The following is a 15,380-nucleotide window of genomic DNA, read 5'->3' as shown; positions in this document are numbered from 1 at the left end:
GCAAAGCGGCACGCCGTGCAACCGATCCTTATTGTGCAGTGCAGATTCTTTGTAACAGTGGGAGACCAGGGTAGAGCAAAATACTATTACAAATGCTTCAAAAAGAACATTTTTTGGCTTCGATAGAGACTTTTGACATTATTTATTAGGTTCAAAAATGCTTCACAAAGCCTAACAATGGTTCTATGGAAACCCAATACATCTGAGGCCCTTTCTGTTGTTCGGAGCAGGCATTGATTGGAAGATGGGCCATGCTAGCAGAACAATTCTTTCTCAGCAGTCAGTGTAAGTGAGCATTCACCACCGGCCTCGAAAGAGTCTGTGAACAAGCCCTAAGGGAGCCCCGAGGTGGGCGCGGGGCTGCTGAGGAGCAAACCTTCATTAACTTCCTGGAAAATAAATGGGTAGAAGAGCCCACGAGCATAGGCAGGGGCTCCTGGGCTGCACGGCCACGGAAGGCGAGAGCTGTCTCTGACCTATGTTCTTTGGCGATATGAGAATGTTTGGGGGTCATCTCTGGTGTTACTGCAACCAAGCCCCTTCCGATTGCACTTCCGCGGACGCTTAAGGAATCTGTGTTTGTCCAGGATCTCGAGGCTGCCACTTGATTCTGCTGCTCAGATTCCAAGGAAGTCTTATAGTTGATCTGTGGGGAAAAGGAGTTCTGGCTGGTACTTCTGCAGAGGCCGATGGCGGTGAAGGGTCTCAACACAGGACCTGGAAGTCAAGCAAAGTGATACTAGAACCTGAGCCTAGACAAGGGTCACGGGACTGCGGCTGGGATGGAGAGAGAGAAGAAAATCCCCTGACCACGCTGTCACACAGTCCAATCACTGACTAGTCCTTTGCTGGCAAGAACGGTTTCAAGGGAACCTGTTCAAACCTTCCGAGAGAAAGAGAAGGGCTTGCTTGGTGACTAAGGCGGCACAGGAGCTTCTGACTCTGGGAAGTTGGTAAAGAGAAATCACGATAGATGTGCTAGCGAGGATCAACGGCCCGCTCAGACTGACAGCTGGGGATCTGAAAGGAAACTCAGAAGTGAGCTATGCCATGAATTTTATTAGAAACTGTAAAGCCAGCTGAAACGAAAACACAAAATAGATGGCCCCGAAGCTGAGTCTACCCAACACCACACCCTCATGCTGACATTAATATCAAATTGAATTTTTATTCTTTCCCCAATCACACTTCCAGTGTTATATGCATTTTATGTATCTAGTCTTCCATTTTAGTTTGAGAAACTCTACACATGATCTACACACATTAGAAGTCTAGTCCTTCACTAATAAATTAACATAATTTATACTCTTTAAATCATTTCCTGCAGTTCTCTAATGGGCTTTTTAGTAACAGGGAAAATCCTAAAATATTTGAAACAACCCACAGAATTATTTTCCAGTTCAAAATAGAATAAAATCAGAATGCACAGTGTCACCTAACACTGGGTGTCAAATAGCCAGTATATCTCTAAGGAGTTAAAGTGGATTCCCACCACATTGCTTTGTGCCTAGTAGGTACTGATCTTCCACTGTGCACTCAATGTACCTGTCAAACAAACAAAACAAAACAACAGCTTACTGAATCTGGTTGATCCAAAGTAAGAATTATTCCTGGACATAAAAATGGAACACTTCCCACGGCAGTGGTGGTGCATGCCTGTAATCCCAGCACTCAGGAGGGAGAGGCAGGTGGATCTCTGTGAGTTCAAGGCCAGCCTGGTCTACAAAGCAAGTTCCAGGACAGGCTCCAAAGCTACAGAGAAACCCTGTCTCGGAAAAAAAAAAAAAAAAAAAAAAAAAAATGGAACACTTCCAAAGGTCTAAGTAAGTGAAGGCTTTCAAACTCGGTGCTGTGCAAGCTCCTAATAATAACTGTTATTATGGACTTCCAGCCCTAGTATATAAATAGTATATATTTAATTATTGTCCATATTCAGTACATGAAGAATCTACTGAAATTCTGAAATTCAGCAGATAGGACATGAGCTAGGCAGAGCATGTTCTCCTATCTCTTAAGCTGAAAAAGGACATCCTTTCCTTTGAAGGACTCCAGTAATCATGATGATGCATTGGACCAGCAGGAGGTTCAGTGTGACGGTGGAGTCTAACAAAATCCAGGCCATCAGAGTCCAGTCCTGAAACATCAGCTGCCCTGAATTTCTGTGTTCTCACAGGGAACATGGAGCTCCCACTATTTGTGGCACTTGATTGCTGGTGAAATTAAATTTGTTCATTAATTTCTTCATTGACTAACATATGTGGACCTGGTAGGGACCCAACAGCATTCAAGACATCAGGGACACAAAAGAGAATGAGGCGAACATTATCTCTGCACTTACATAGCCTACAGTCTCTTTGTGGGGAGAGGAGGGGAAAGGAGAAGGAAGCTGACTCATGAATAAGAAATAAGAAAGCTTAGAAGTCTTAATTTGGTGCTAAATCCTAAGAGAAAAATAAAGCAAAAATAAAACTTATGAAGGACCAAGATTGTCAAACTTCACTAAAGACTTGACTATGGAGAAATAAACTAGTTGAATGTCTGAGGGAAGATCACACAAAGTGTTAAGCACTGAGAACATAGAAAGTGCTTAAGGCTGAAGAATCACCATTTATTCCCCTGTTAACTTGTTAGTACAAGGATGTTCCAACCCGGAGTTGGGGTAGGAGGCTTGAATCCTGACCTCAACCCTACAGAAGCAGAACCCCAACAGCCTCCAAATCTGCTACTATGGCATGAGAAAGTCACATTTTCTATCTCAGTGGAAGGATCATTTGGAGTAGAGCTGAAGGTGCATGTTCACATCGGAACATTGCCTTTTACAGAGCAAGACTCAAAAAGTTAACCAGGCTGGAGAGATGGCTTGGTTGATAGACTGCTTGCCTCATAGGCATGAGGACCTGGGTTAGATCCCCAGAGCCCATGTGACAATGCCTGCTGTGGGAACAGGTATTTACAATCTCAGAGTTGGGGGTGGTGGAGATGGGAGGGTCCCCAGGATTCTCTGGCTAGCCAGTCTAACCTAATTAGGGAGATTTGGACCTATGAACCCTGTCTCAAAAGGAGGCAGACTCCTAAGAATGAGATATGAGGTTTTCCTCTGACCTACACACACACACACACACACACACACACACACACACACACACACACACGTACACATGCATGCAGGTATGCATGTGCACCTGTATGCACATAAACATATACACACATACATTTTTTAAGAAGTGTTGACCAACTGGCATAATCTGCTTCCCATCATTGGGTCCAACATCCCAGAAACAAAAGGTTCTCTGACTCAGTGTCAGCAGACCATCTTACAGAACCTGTCTTAACATTTGGAGTGAAATCTCTCTCCTCCTCCCCCCCAAAAAAAATTACAAAAAGGCTACATAACACCAATCCAATCCTTCTATATAACAGTTCCTAGATATAAACACCACCAACACCATACAGTCTCTACTGCGTTCAGGGAATTTTTTAAAATGAACCCTCCAAGTAAAAGTAGTCTTCATAGCACTAATTATCCTTGATTTATGGATGAAAAGACTAAGCTCAAGAAACACCCATGGAACTGTATCATGGCTACAGAATTGATGTGGGAGAGAGCTGAGACTTGAGCGAATCTTCAATTCCAAAACCCTTTTCTTATGTTCCATTTAAAAGTATTGTGTTTGTGCACCCAGGTATATGCCTGTGTACCTGTATGCCTACCGTATGCGTGCATGTGTAAACACACGTGGGTGCACACAGACTTGTGCATGCAACAGCATGTGTGTGAAGGTCAGCGGACAACCTCATCTGTTGGAGACACCCTCCCCATTTTTTCTGTTTTTCTTTCACCACTGTCCAGGCTGGTTGCTGTTCTGTGAGCTTCCAAAGATTCCCGTGTCTCCTCGGCCTCTCATTCTCACACTTGAACCACTGAGATCACAGACACGTGCCCATATGCCCGGCTCACATGGGTTCTAGAGATTCAAACTCAGGCCTTTCAAATACCTTAGCCACTGAACTATTTCCCCATATTTTGTTTCTTTACTTTTAATAATCTTTCCTACTATGGTAGTTAAAGTTGAAACACTTAATTATCACACATATTACCCTACCCTATTAATTCACAGCTTCTTTATTTGTAAAGTAGGAAGTCTGCTGCCTAAATGTTGTGTGTTGGTTTTGTAAATAAAATGCTCAACATAGAGTCTATACATATATGGGGGCTATAATGATGTCACTGCTACTATTTGGTGCAACACCTGACTGACTTATCAATAACTTGTCATCAATATGCACCTGATATCTCCTCAAATGTAATGCTTGTCAACAAGTAGCCTAAGGTCTCACCAATACAGCTCTTGTCACACTTCTAGAATATGGTTCACCATTGATTCAATAACCTGTGGTTTCGTTTATATTGTAGTTAAAACCAGAAAATTGAGACAAGAAACGTTAGAAACCACAATGTGATACCTACCAGAATCTCCCTTGGAGTTGCCCAAGAGATGGTTCTGACATGGTATGTGTCTACCTGCAGCTTCTGAGGAAGTGGGATTCACTGAGTGTGATCTTTCAAGAGGTTTATTTGTAGCTTGCTTTTCCAGAAGTGAGCTGGTCCAGGCCTGCTTGGGTGGTCCTCTAGGTTGCTTCTGCATTCTCTTTTTGACAGTAAAGACCAAATCACCTTTATCCATTTCCCTGGATGGTGACAGCGAAGAACAGGCTTCTCCATGAATTTCTTCTTTGAAAGAAACTGTGCTCATGGGAGACTTGGGGACTGTGTTCTGGTGAGTGTAAAGTGGTCTTTTACCTGTCACTGGACTATGAGTCCCTTCTACACATCCTGTAAAAGGGAAATAAATTAGTTTGAAAGGATCACTTCAAAATCATCTTCTAGATTAATGAATGGAAGCATGGATCAAGTTATATTTGGCTTTGTGTGTGTTTTCTGTTTCAAACCTGAGCAAAAATAAATGACCATGACAGGAACTGGGGTATCTACATGGAAGAAAAAAATGATAGAAAGAGTGTGGAGAGAGACATAAAGGGCTGTGAATACTCTGAGTCAGAGGTATGTAGCAGGCACTGTAGGATGCCCTGGACATAGTTGCCACTTAACCCTTGCAAAAGAAACAGCTAACTGAAACTATTATTATCTCCATTTCATAGTCTGAAAACTGGCTTGAATAAGTTCCTGCCACAAAAAAAGCTGTATTGAAGTTCTAATTTGCAATACCTGTACACCGGTGCATGTGGCCTTCAATATCTGCACATGTGACCTCATTTGGGAATAAAGTTTCTAAAAATATAATTAAATATGAAGTTCATCTTATTTATCCTTATTATAAAGCAGAGACACACACAAGCATTCCTCATGGAGACACAGGTATAGGTGAAGCCCAGTGAAGATGGAGACAGGAGTCAAAGAACATGAGAAGCTTCTAGAATGAAGAAGCAAATAACCCATCTCTAGAGCTTTCAGAGGAAGCGTACCAAGGCAGACACCTTGATTTGGGACTTCTAGCCTCCAGAATGGAATGAATAAATTTCTGTTATTTTAAGCCACCCACTTTGTGTGACCATTTCTTACAATACCCCAAGAAGCCAATATACACTTAGAACAGGTAACAGGTTCAAGATCACATAAATACAACTTAACAGAGTTAGAACTTTAGCCCAGAACCTCAAGCCCAAAGCACAAGTCCAGTGGGCCAGTCTCTTTGTTAGATGCACTAGCAAGGTGAAAAAACATACTGTTGAAGGCTGCTTTAGAGGGCTGTGGGGTGGCTTATCCAGGAAAGGGTTTGCCTTGCAAGCATGAGGATCTGAGTTGGATATCCCAGAACCCATGTAATTTTATTTTTGTCTAATTAATGGTTCATAGAAATTCCATCTTTTGAACTGCCAATTTTGGTTTATTTTCTTGAAATTTTGTTGTTTGAAAACAATGTGTGCTTTACATCTCTACATTTAAGAATTATTCTTTCATATAAGCTTACCTTTACAATGTAATAATGTTGATATTTAACATTTATTTTCTAAATGTTAACTATACTCTAAATACATTATGCACACTGTCTAATCTGTTCTCAAGTAGTTGTAATTCTCCGTATTTTATGAATGAACAATTGAGACTGTGTAAATTACATTTCCCAGGCTATTGAGCTGTGATTTGCAGAAAACCATGATTCACACACAGCTTCAAGTTGCAGTACTTTCACTGACTTTTACTACTGTTCTGAGATGAGAAAATCATATCTGAAAAATAAGTCAAAATTTATGTTTTTATTTATGCAAAACAGAATTGCAAGAAGATTGAATTTGGTAATTAGATAAAAATAAGATTTGTCCATTCTTATACCCCTCCCAACATTTCTACTTACTCCCAAGGCAAGCAGAGTCTTCCCTGTGCTTGGCCCTATGATGTATACCGCCAGTGAACTCTTGCTGAGGCTTTAAGCCTTCCAGAAGCTCCAGGACCGAATTTTGATGGCAGTTTCTTAGAAATTGTGGCTTAGTGCAATGTCTTCACATTCTGTTCTTAGTGTTCTTTGACTAGACTTTCAGATTATTCCATGTGAGGTGGGTAAGGCCAAAATGTTGGGTGGTCATTGTGATTATTTAATTATTCAACCAATATTTTTAAGACTCTACCAGAGGTTAGATATTAGTCAATACAAGCACTCATTTTCAAGACAAAATGTATCAGTTGACTTACAGGAAAATGAACTGAAGCCTCAAAATCACATTCTGCTAATTTTACAGATTCACAAATCTGTTTCTGGAATCTCCTATGATACCACTTCAGATGACCTAGATTAATTTAACAACCAGTTGTCTTGGTCTTAAATAGAGAGAGAAAGTGTTCAAGATCTTTTGCAATCTTCAATGACTTTTTTCTTAATTTTCCTTCCTAGTTAGTGACAAAATTTAAGACAAATCCCACAGCCTGTGGCTTCAAGTCCAGCACTTCTTGGTAGGTTACACACCTAAGTCTAATTAATTGTTTTCTAACCCTGGCTGCACATTCAATAATATATGTTAGACAACAATATATTGGACATTTTTTAAAATACAGATCATGTTCTACCATTGGCAAACCCAGTGAGAGGGACCCAAGCATCTGCGCAGTGAGGACCGTTTGTGGTTTAAAGTATATCATTAGTGTAGAGAGTCCTTTATCTGTGTCAATTAGTTTCCAAGGCTCTTGTCATTTTTATTCACAGAAATAATCATGAATACGAGCTGAAAAGTCAATATGATCTTCCTCTTCAGACATCTTCTTCATCCAGACAACATCTCAGAATCCAGCATATATACTCCATATAACTTGAGTATTCCTTTACATTTTACTTGTTTTCATATCAATCCTATCACTTGAGCTCAATAAACCTCTCTGGCTTACAAATTTTACTGAGAAATTGAGGCTGAGAAAAAAATAGTCATCTTGACCGTATCACTAGCTGAGCTGAAAGCAGGATCCAGGTCTTCGAATTTGGGGTAAGTTTTGTTTTGCTCCTTCATAGTACATGCTTGGTGGTACCTACCCAAGGATACACATAAATGCAATATCCTTGGCTTGATGAAGTATCTATGATGATGTCAGCTAACAAGTTCTGGGCACTGACCACAGACTAGGCCTGCTCTATTATCCATGCCATAGCCATAAAAATAAAATAGTGCCAGCAGTATGTCTAACACAGGGAAGTGGATATCCTCATTTTCAAAAGGTAGAATAAAACCAATGGTGAATAAAACTAGTAGAACCAGGATTTGAACCTATGCATACTTCATATGAGATCCCTCACTCAAACCACACTTTCAGGCTGCTGTTTAGGAACCTATATTTTATCCATTCCAGACAGTTGTGCTGTGGTGGTGGTGGTGGTAGAGGTGATGTGCTGAAAATGTGTCAGTCATCTCACTGCACAAGTAACTCAGTCTCTTATTTGCATCACGGATCTTCTATCAGTTACTAACTTCATTTTTAAATAATATTGTGTCAGACAGGAGGTTTAAAGACAAAATAAAATAAACCTAAGAGCTGAAAGCATTTTACCAAGGCAACTTCTCTTTGAGTTCTCTTGGAGTTGCAGAGTCATTTTGATAAATCATGATAGATGCTGGTATATTCTTTGGGGGAGGTGGAGTGGGAACAGGCCTAGAGGGCCTGGAACTCACTATTGAGACCAAGCTTGTATATTCATTTTTTAATTCAATACAAGGACAAACATGTTAACTTCCATGTCTTTGGGCCATTTTAGATACACAAAGTATGGTTTCCATCCCTTCACACAGCCGTTCTTCTCAGCTTCCATGTGTCTTTGCTTCCCAGACTTTATCTCTTTCCTCAACAGTCATGCTTGTGCCATGAAAGACTGGCAGAGACACCAACCTAAGACCTAAAGGCAATTAGTTCCCCTAAGTTCATTATAGCATTTAGGTGTCACCTACTTGCTTTTGTTTTCTCACATCTAAAATCAAACATTGATCATAAATATACTCTCCATTCTATTAAGACAAACAAAAATCCTCCTGCAGTATACCTTCTAAAGGTATTCCTAGACCATAAGAATGTTTGTTGCCCCTCACTCAACTTTACTTCCAGTTATGGACTAAGACTCATGATTGAGCTAATGAGTTTGAGTACAAGAGATGTGTCAGGATGCATCAGGCTCTGAGAGATGATGGAGGTTTGAGGTCAAGCACACACAAGCCCGGAGTCTAGACTGTTGGAGTCAAATCTATACTTTGGCCCTTACTTAAGTGCTCTCATAAACTGGAAATTATGTACCTTGGAATAAGATAAATTATTTAATAAAATAAGGCTTAGAGCAATGCCAGGCAATAGAAAGTACATATCTTAGCTGTTCTTATTGCTGTTAGTTAAAAACAACTGTCCTTTCTCAAAGGCTGTGGAGAGGGCTCAGTCCATTGGTTGCCACGTAAGCATGAGGACCTGAGTTCTAATCCCCTGAAAGCCAGGTATAGCAGTTGCCACCTGTAATCACAGTACTGAAGAGGCAGAGACAGGAGGATCTGTGGAGCTTGCTGTCTCACCAGCATGCCCAGTCTGGTGATATCCAGGTTCAATAGAGACCCTTCCTGAAAAAATAGTGTAACGCATTGAAGAAGACATCTGATGTCAAGCTATCACCTCCACATGCATGCACATACATGTGTATCTGTACACATACATACATACAAATGAACATGTAGACAGAACACACATATCATGCACACACACACACACACACACACACACACACACACACACACACACCTCCCTCTCTACACCTCCTGAAAAAATTCTGAAAAAATATACATTCAACAGACCAGAAACTCATCTTATGTACTCCTTCATTCAAAAATGTTTGTTGAAAACCTACTATGTGCCTTACCTTATACTTGATCTTGTGATGCAAGAGAATAATATGAGATCCTTACCCTCATGAGGCATAACAACTAACTACTATGTATTACAGGAAAGAAAAACAACCCAGTGAAATGGCTATAAATAATGAATAGTATCAAAATAGTATCAAGGAAAAGCCAAAAGGCTGAGACAGAGATTCCTGGATAGTGACATGGGGCAGTGACATTCCATCTCAGAAGACCTGGAGTCTGAAAAGGGTCTGCTCACTTCAGGAGTAAAGAAAAATGCCATCCTGATCATTGGAAACAGTCCCTATGGCTGACATAAAGTAAGCTGGAAGGGACTGGAGAGGAGTCTAGAGGTCACATGTGACTCACAGAGGAACATGATTAGGATGAGACACAGGTGGCAGACAGGTAGAAGGCTGCTGGTTGCCATGCAGGTAAGAGGAAATGGGAACCCAGATGGGTGTAGTAGCTTGGGCTTAGCAAACTTGGCCAACTTACGAAGGGCTTGGACAGCCTTTCACCTGAAAGGCGGGGGTTATAATAATAAAAGTGCTGGGGAAAGTGAATGAGATGGTCTTGTAGTTTCAACTCCACCATGTAAAGCTTGGAAACTAACATGCTGATCCTTATAGTGGCAATGACTTTCTCTAAACCCGTCAGAGAACTGAGTTTTCGGGGAAAACTTCCACCCCCAAACTCTGGAGAGACAGCTGAATCCAACAGGTCAATCTTGGATTTGCTTGCCTGGAGAAGTTACCAGTGCAGCCATGAACTGGTGGGAACACTGAAATAGTAAACTTGATCAGTCACTGGCAGCTGGCTATGGATGAACTTGAGAGTTTAGACCTGGAGACCTGTTTCAGGTGGTTCCTACATTTTAGTGGATTTTACCTAAAAAAAAAAAAAAAAAAAAAAACTCTACTACATTCTCAAGGTGAATTTGTGAGAATGATCTCTTCAAGGTTGTGACAGGGAGATGGGATAAAGGAGCTTTGCAAAAACAAAAGCAGAATGTTCTCCACGACGAAAGCATGGCAACACTTTATTCTAACTAAGGGAGAAAATTTTCCCATGCTACTCCCCTTTCATGCTCCCTGTCTAACTAAAAGGGAAACAAACAACCTAACCAGTACTTGCACATCTCATGGCCTGAGCCTGGGACTTAATCACAAAATGAGATTACAGAAACTTCCCACACATCCTAAGCCTTACCATTGTCTCCCTCCAGTACACAGGTTCTCAACCTGTGGGTTGTGACCCTCGCTTTCACAGGGCTTATCTCAGACGATTGGAAAACACAGATATTTCCGTTACACTTCATAACAGCTGCAAAATTACAGTCATGAAGTAGCAACAAAAATAATTCTATGTTTGAGGGTCGCCACAACATGAGGAACTGTATTAAAGGGTGGTAGCATTAGGAAGATTGAGAATGAAGTTGGATGAGAACTCAAAAATTTCAATATGTAGGTTCTCTCTGAAGAATAAGAGTAAGGGTGGCTGTTTGAAGATGTGACTTTCAAAAGTCAATGACAGACAACAGAGGCCAGCATCTAAAAGAATATCAAGCAAGATTAATGCAAAACGGAGACTGAAATCCTCCACCTGAGAATATCATTTTTAAACTGCAAAAGTCAAACACAAGGAGTAAAAACAAACACGTAAACATGTTTGTGCATGTGTGCACATGTGCATGTGTGCGTGTTGTTCATGCAGGTACATGTGTTCATGGGTGTTTGTGTGTATGGACAACTTCCAGTGTCATTCCTGAGGTATCATCTACCTTGTTTGTTTTGTTTTGTTTTTTGTTTTTGTTTTTTGTTTTTTGTTTTTGTTTTGTTTTTGTTTTTGTTTTGTTTTGTTTTGAGACAGTGTCTCTCACTGGCTTGGAAAGCTTGCTGAATCAGCTAAACTGGCCAGAGACTCCCAGGAGTCTATCTGTCTCTACCTTCCCAGGGCTCTGTGCTTGAGCAGCAGAAAGGTTATACACTGAGCCATTTCCCAAGCACTAAAGAGAAAGACTCTTGAAATAAGCCAAGGAAGAGAGAACACTATCTTAAATGAGAGCCAGAAAAAGAATCACAGGGAGGGACCTATGATAAATGACAGTGAGAATATTTAATAACAATCTGTTTCAAAAGTCACCACAAGAATAGATTTAACTGTTCACATCACAAAAACAGAAAATAACGTATAAGGTGATTATATGTATATTTGAGCCAGTCGATAATTATATATATTTCAAAGCATCATTTATATACAATATACATGGTATTGTCATTTCTTAATTAAAATTATATTATATTAAATTCAAAACAGAAATTAGGAGCCACATAATGGAAAGGTGAAATAAAATATTCAAATTGTTGAAGTGTTGAAAGACAAAAATAAAAACATAGTCTATATCCCCAAAAAATTATCATTTAACATTAAAGGACAAATTGAAAATTTCTGAGAACAGCAATGGCCACAAAGCAATTGAAGGATTCTTTCCCAGTAGCACTTTCCTGCAAGAGATGTTAAAGGAAATTATTTAGAGAGAAGGAAAAGGGTATAGATCATAAATTCAAATCTCATGAAGAAAGACAGAACTTGGAGAAAAGACAAATACAATAGTCTTTTTTCCCCTGTTAGTTGACCCAACAGTTAACTTCTGAAACAAAATATAGTCCCAACTTCATTCCAAAATGGCCTCCTTTGCCACATATCCGACTCTTTTCTCTGATTCACCTTTCAAATTAACATAACATGGAATATACATGGTTGCTTCTAAGTTTAATCCCCTCACCAGAATGCAAGTTTGGTGAAGGCAAATGCAAATTCTTAATTGTATGCCTGGTTTTTACTAGACACTCAAAACTTTGTTATAGGTAGGACAAATGAGGGAATGAGTCACTTGCCCTCTCTGATGGATACTCATCAGTATGAAGGCTGCCATCCTCCATGCTCACTTCATCAGGCTCCTCTTCCTGCGTATTGCCTAGGGACTGGCCCACATCTGTCAGCTCACCACACTCACCACCCCAGCTCTAGTAACCATGGTGCCTGTCCCCAAGCCAGGAGGGCTCAGGCAAGGTTTGTCTCAAACAACAGTTCATCAAATAAAAAAATTGTGATACCAATTTTTAAAAGAATTTGAGGACTTGTGTTGAGGTTCACTGATGTCTGCCATGAATGTGAGAAAATGAAGTAGTCACAAGGTGGCCATTTGTCATGACTCAGGCCCCCTGCTGTATGCAAGGGTGCCCATCCCTGCCTTTGAGGGGGAAGGATATATATACCTTCTCTTGACATTATTGGACCACATGGTTCTCCAGCAAAAGGTCATGAAGGCACGTTCTCTGCTTCTCTGGGAGTAAAGTAGCCAAGCCATAGACAGGCTGACCTTATTACAGACTACTTACTTCATCCGAATGTCCCTACCCACTTACACTCCCAGCACAAGTCTACTCAACTTGCTGCTGTTCTACATTTTGTCAGTCCTTGCAGCTGCTTGTAGTCAACATTTGTTGTTCTTTGTTTGTGGCCGTCTTGGTGAACGTAAGACAATGCTTCCACTGTGCTTTTACTTTGTGTTTTCCTAAATCTTTCCCTGGAATGGTATGCACTTGTATAATTATGGCCGGAGTTTCCATCCCTTCTCTCTCTCTCCTGTTCTGTTTTCTAACCAGCTGGAGCACAGGGACAGAGCCCAGCAGAACAAAGTGGGGAAAGACAGAATACAAAGGTAATCCAAAGCGTTGACAGTCTGCCTTGAAATGAATAACCAGGAGCTGACCTTCAGAGGCTGGACTCACACAATCCCGGTCTGGTCTAAAACTATTTTGCATGCCAGGAATTACTTGGATGATTCCTTCATCTTAACGATTGACTTAGCTTCAGCCACAACTGGCATCAAAAGGCTTCCTGCTTCCTGCTTGTTACCACCTAGAAGAGTGCTCGGCCCTCTATGAAACTCTTCACGGCTCTCATTTTGCCCACTTGAACACATGCACTGCTGCAATCCATCTTTTTAAACATGAAAGTATACAGGAAAACAGGGAGGGATATTTAAAAACACTTAAAATCACAGAACTTAATGGTCCAGAAAAAAACATTCTTCATTGCATTTACTCTATAAGAAAAGCCTGGAGTGTCTATTACTAAAGTCACAGAAATTCATCTGAGATGGTTCATAATTGGTGGCATGAATAAATGATTCTGGTGAATAAAGGAAAATGGGAAGGAAAACATTACACATGGAATCAGAAACCATTGAAAAAGGAATTCAGGCTACCTCCAACCCCAGCCTTTGTTGATGGCATTACCAGAGATCTGTGTCGATATTATTTTGAAATTTAGCGCTTCAACTTGTATGAACATGAGTCTGCATGCTGAGTTCTTGCACGGCTCCATGAAATGGTAAAAAGAACCCAACTGACCTATTCTTGCATTAAAGCAACACGCCGTGGAAGGCCTGAAAATAAACCATCTATGTTTGATTAATTATGTTTGTAAGTATTGTTTCAGAACCAAACAATATTTCTAAAGATTTCAATAGTTCAAAGATTGCCCTATGGCCGTCTGGCCAATACATCTTCTAACACATGCAGTTTACAAGCATTTTTCTTCCCAATACGTTGTCTTTGGTTGGTGCGACATTGTTTGAGTGCAGGGCTATTTGGGTCATGGTGGTTTTCTCCTCTGCACAGCAGTGGTGCTGAGCACAGCACTTTGACCATACATCTTCCATGTCATTTCCATCAAAGGCACATGACACTTCCTGGTGACCAATCAGGAGTGGTCCCGCATCATAACAGAGGGCATATTGGCAAGCCAAGCTTTCTTAATGACAGCCATTGTTCAGGTCCAACAAAAGGGAGGTCCTGAATATTAACATGTGGCCTGTGTAAAGGTCATCAGTATGGCACATCCATCATATTTCACAGCTGAGAAAGAGAGCTTTACGTGTTCTGTCCGAACCTACTGTTGTCTAAATAAATGTAGTGGGCTGACAGCTGACGCAATGAGGCAAATGGTCTTGAGTGATGATCACCTCTTTATACATCTTTTGCTCCTTTGAAGAAGAAGCAGACATTATGGTGAGAGACAGTATTTGAGGAATATACCTTGGGGACACAGGGGATTTCAATAACTAGGCAATCCAATTAAAATACCAATTTAAGAACATATAATCATTAAGCCAAATAGCATCTGCTTCCAACAGGCATAGCTTTCTGCTCTAAAAAGAGAAAGAACATGCCAGCATCTTGAGTATTCTTGTTAGAAAACACCAAGGGGTGGATGTAAAACCCATCAGGAAGGTTTGGACTATGAATGCAATTGGAAGAAGATGCCCAGGGTCTGCCTCATGGCAACACTGTATCTTTTAGTTAAAGGTTAAACAAAGTGAAGCCAAAGGCGGAACTGAATGGAGCTCAGTGGTGTCCCATGCATTTGACAGCGCATGAAAGACCACAAGATAAACTCTCTTTCTTGTCAATCTTGGGTGGAGAAAGTTCTCTGTTCAGTGGGGATGAGGTGATGGCAACCGCATATTATTGTTTAAAGGTAAAAGTTTATTGTCTCTTAAAAGATGTGGAGTAAAACATACAAGAAGCAGAAAGATTAGAGAGTAAGAATGGACGTGTTCTCTCTCCCTCTGGCTGTACTGTCATGGGCGGGGGCAGGTGGGTAGAGGAATCAGAAGAGGACAGTGCCCTCAGTTCCATGGGGGATGGATACTGTGCCTTGATTGGCAGGCACCCCTTTCCATCTGGAATGTTCTCCCCAGCCCCGCCTACTCCAACCATCAAGTCGTCTTTGGATTCATGTTCCATGTGGACCCTTCTGCTGCGTGTTCTCACGGTTCTCTGAGTTTGTTTTATTATAACACTCAACATTTGAAAGTGCTTGTTGAAAATCTTGTTTTTCACAATCACTTCATCCTCCAAGAGGAGAGAGGCAGAATATTTATCATCACTGTGGATGCTCTAGAAACACGTCTGTATAAATAACAAGTCGCA

The 15,380-nt window shown here is 40.8% G+C and overlaps 1 protein-coding gene across 1 annotated transcript in view; it reads right to left on the bottom strand.

The window, feature by feature from the left end:
* Positions 1–280: 280 nt before the first annotated feature.
* The window catches only part of C20H12orf42 (chromosome 20 C12orf42 homolog), a 151,415-nt gene continuing 136,315 nt past the window's right edge, over positions 281–15,380 (bottom strand). Inside the window, exons 5-6 of the mRNA XM_036169506.1 lie at positions 4,469–4,834; positions 281–717 (exon numbers count right to left, since the gene is read on the bottom strand). Coding sequence (XP_036025399.1) covers positions 281–717; positions 4,469–4,834 — 803 coding nt within the window. The remainder of the gene's footprint in view (positions 718–4,468; positions 4,835–15,380) is intronic.

Source organism: Onychomys torridus, chromosome 20, assembly GCF_903995425.1.
Source record: "Onychomys torridus chromosome 20, mOncTor1.1, whole genome shotgun sequence".
Lineage (NCBI taxonomy): Eukaryota > Metazoa > Chordata > Mammalia > Rodentia > Cricetidae > Onychomys > Onychomys torridus.
This window is presented reverse-complemented; position numbering and strand designations above follow the sequence as displayed.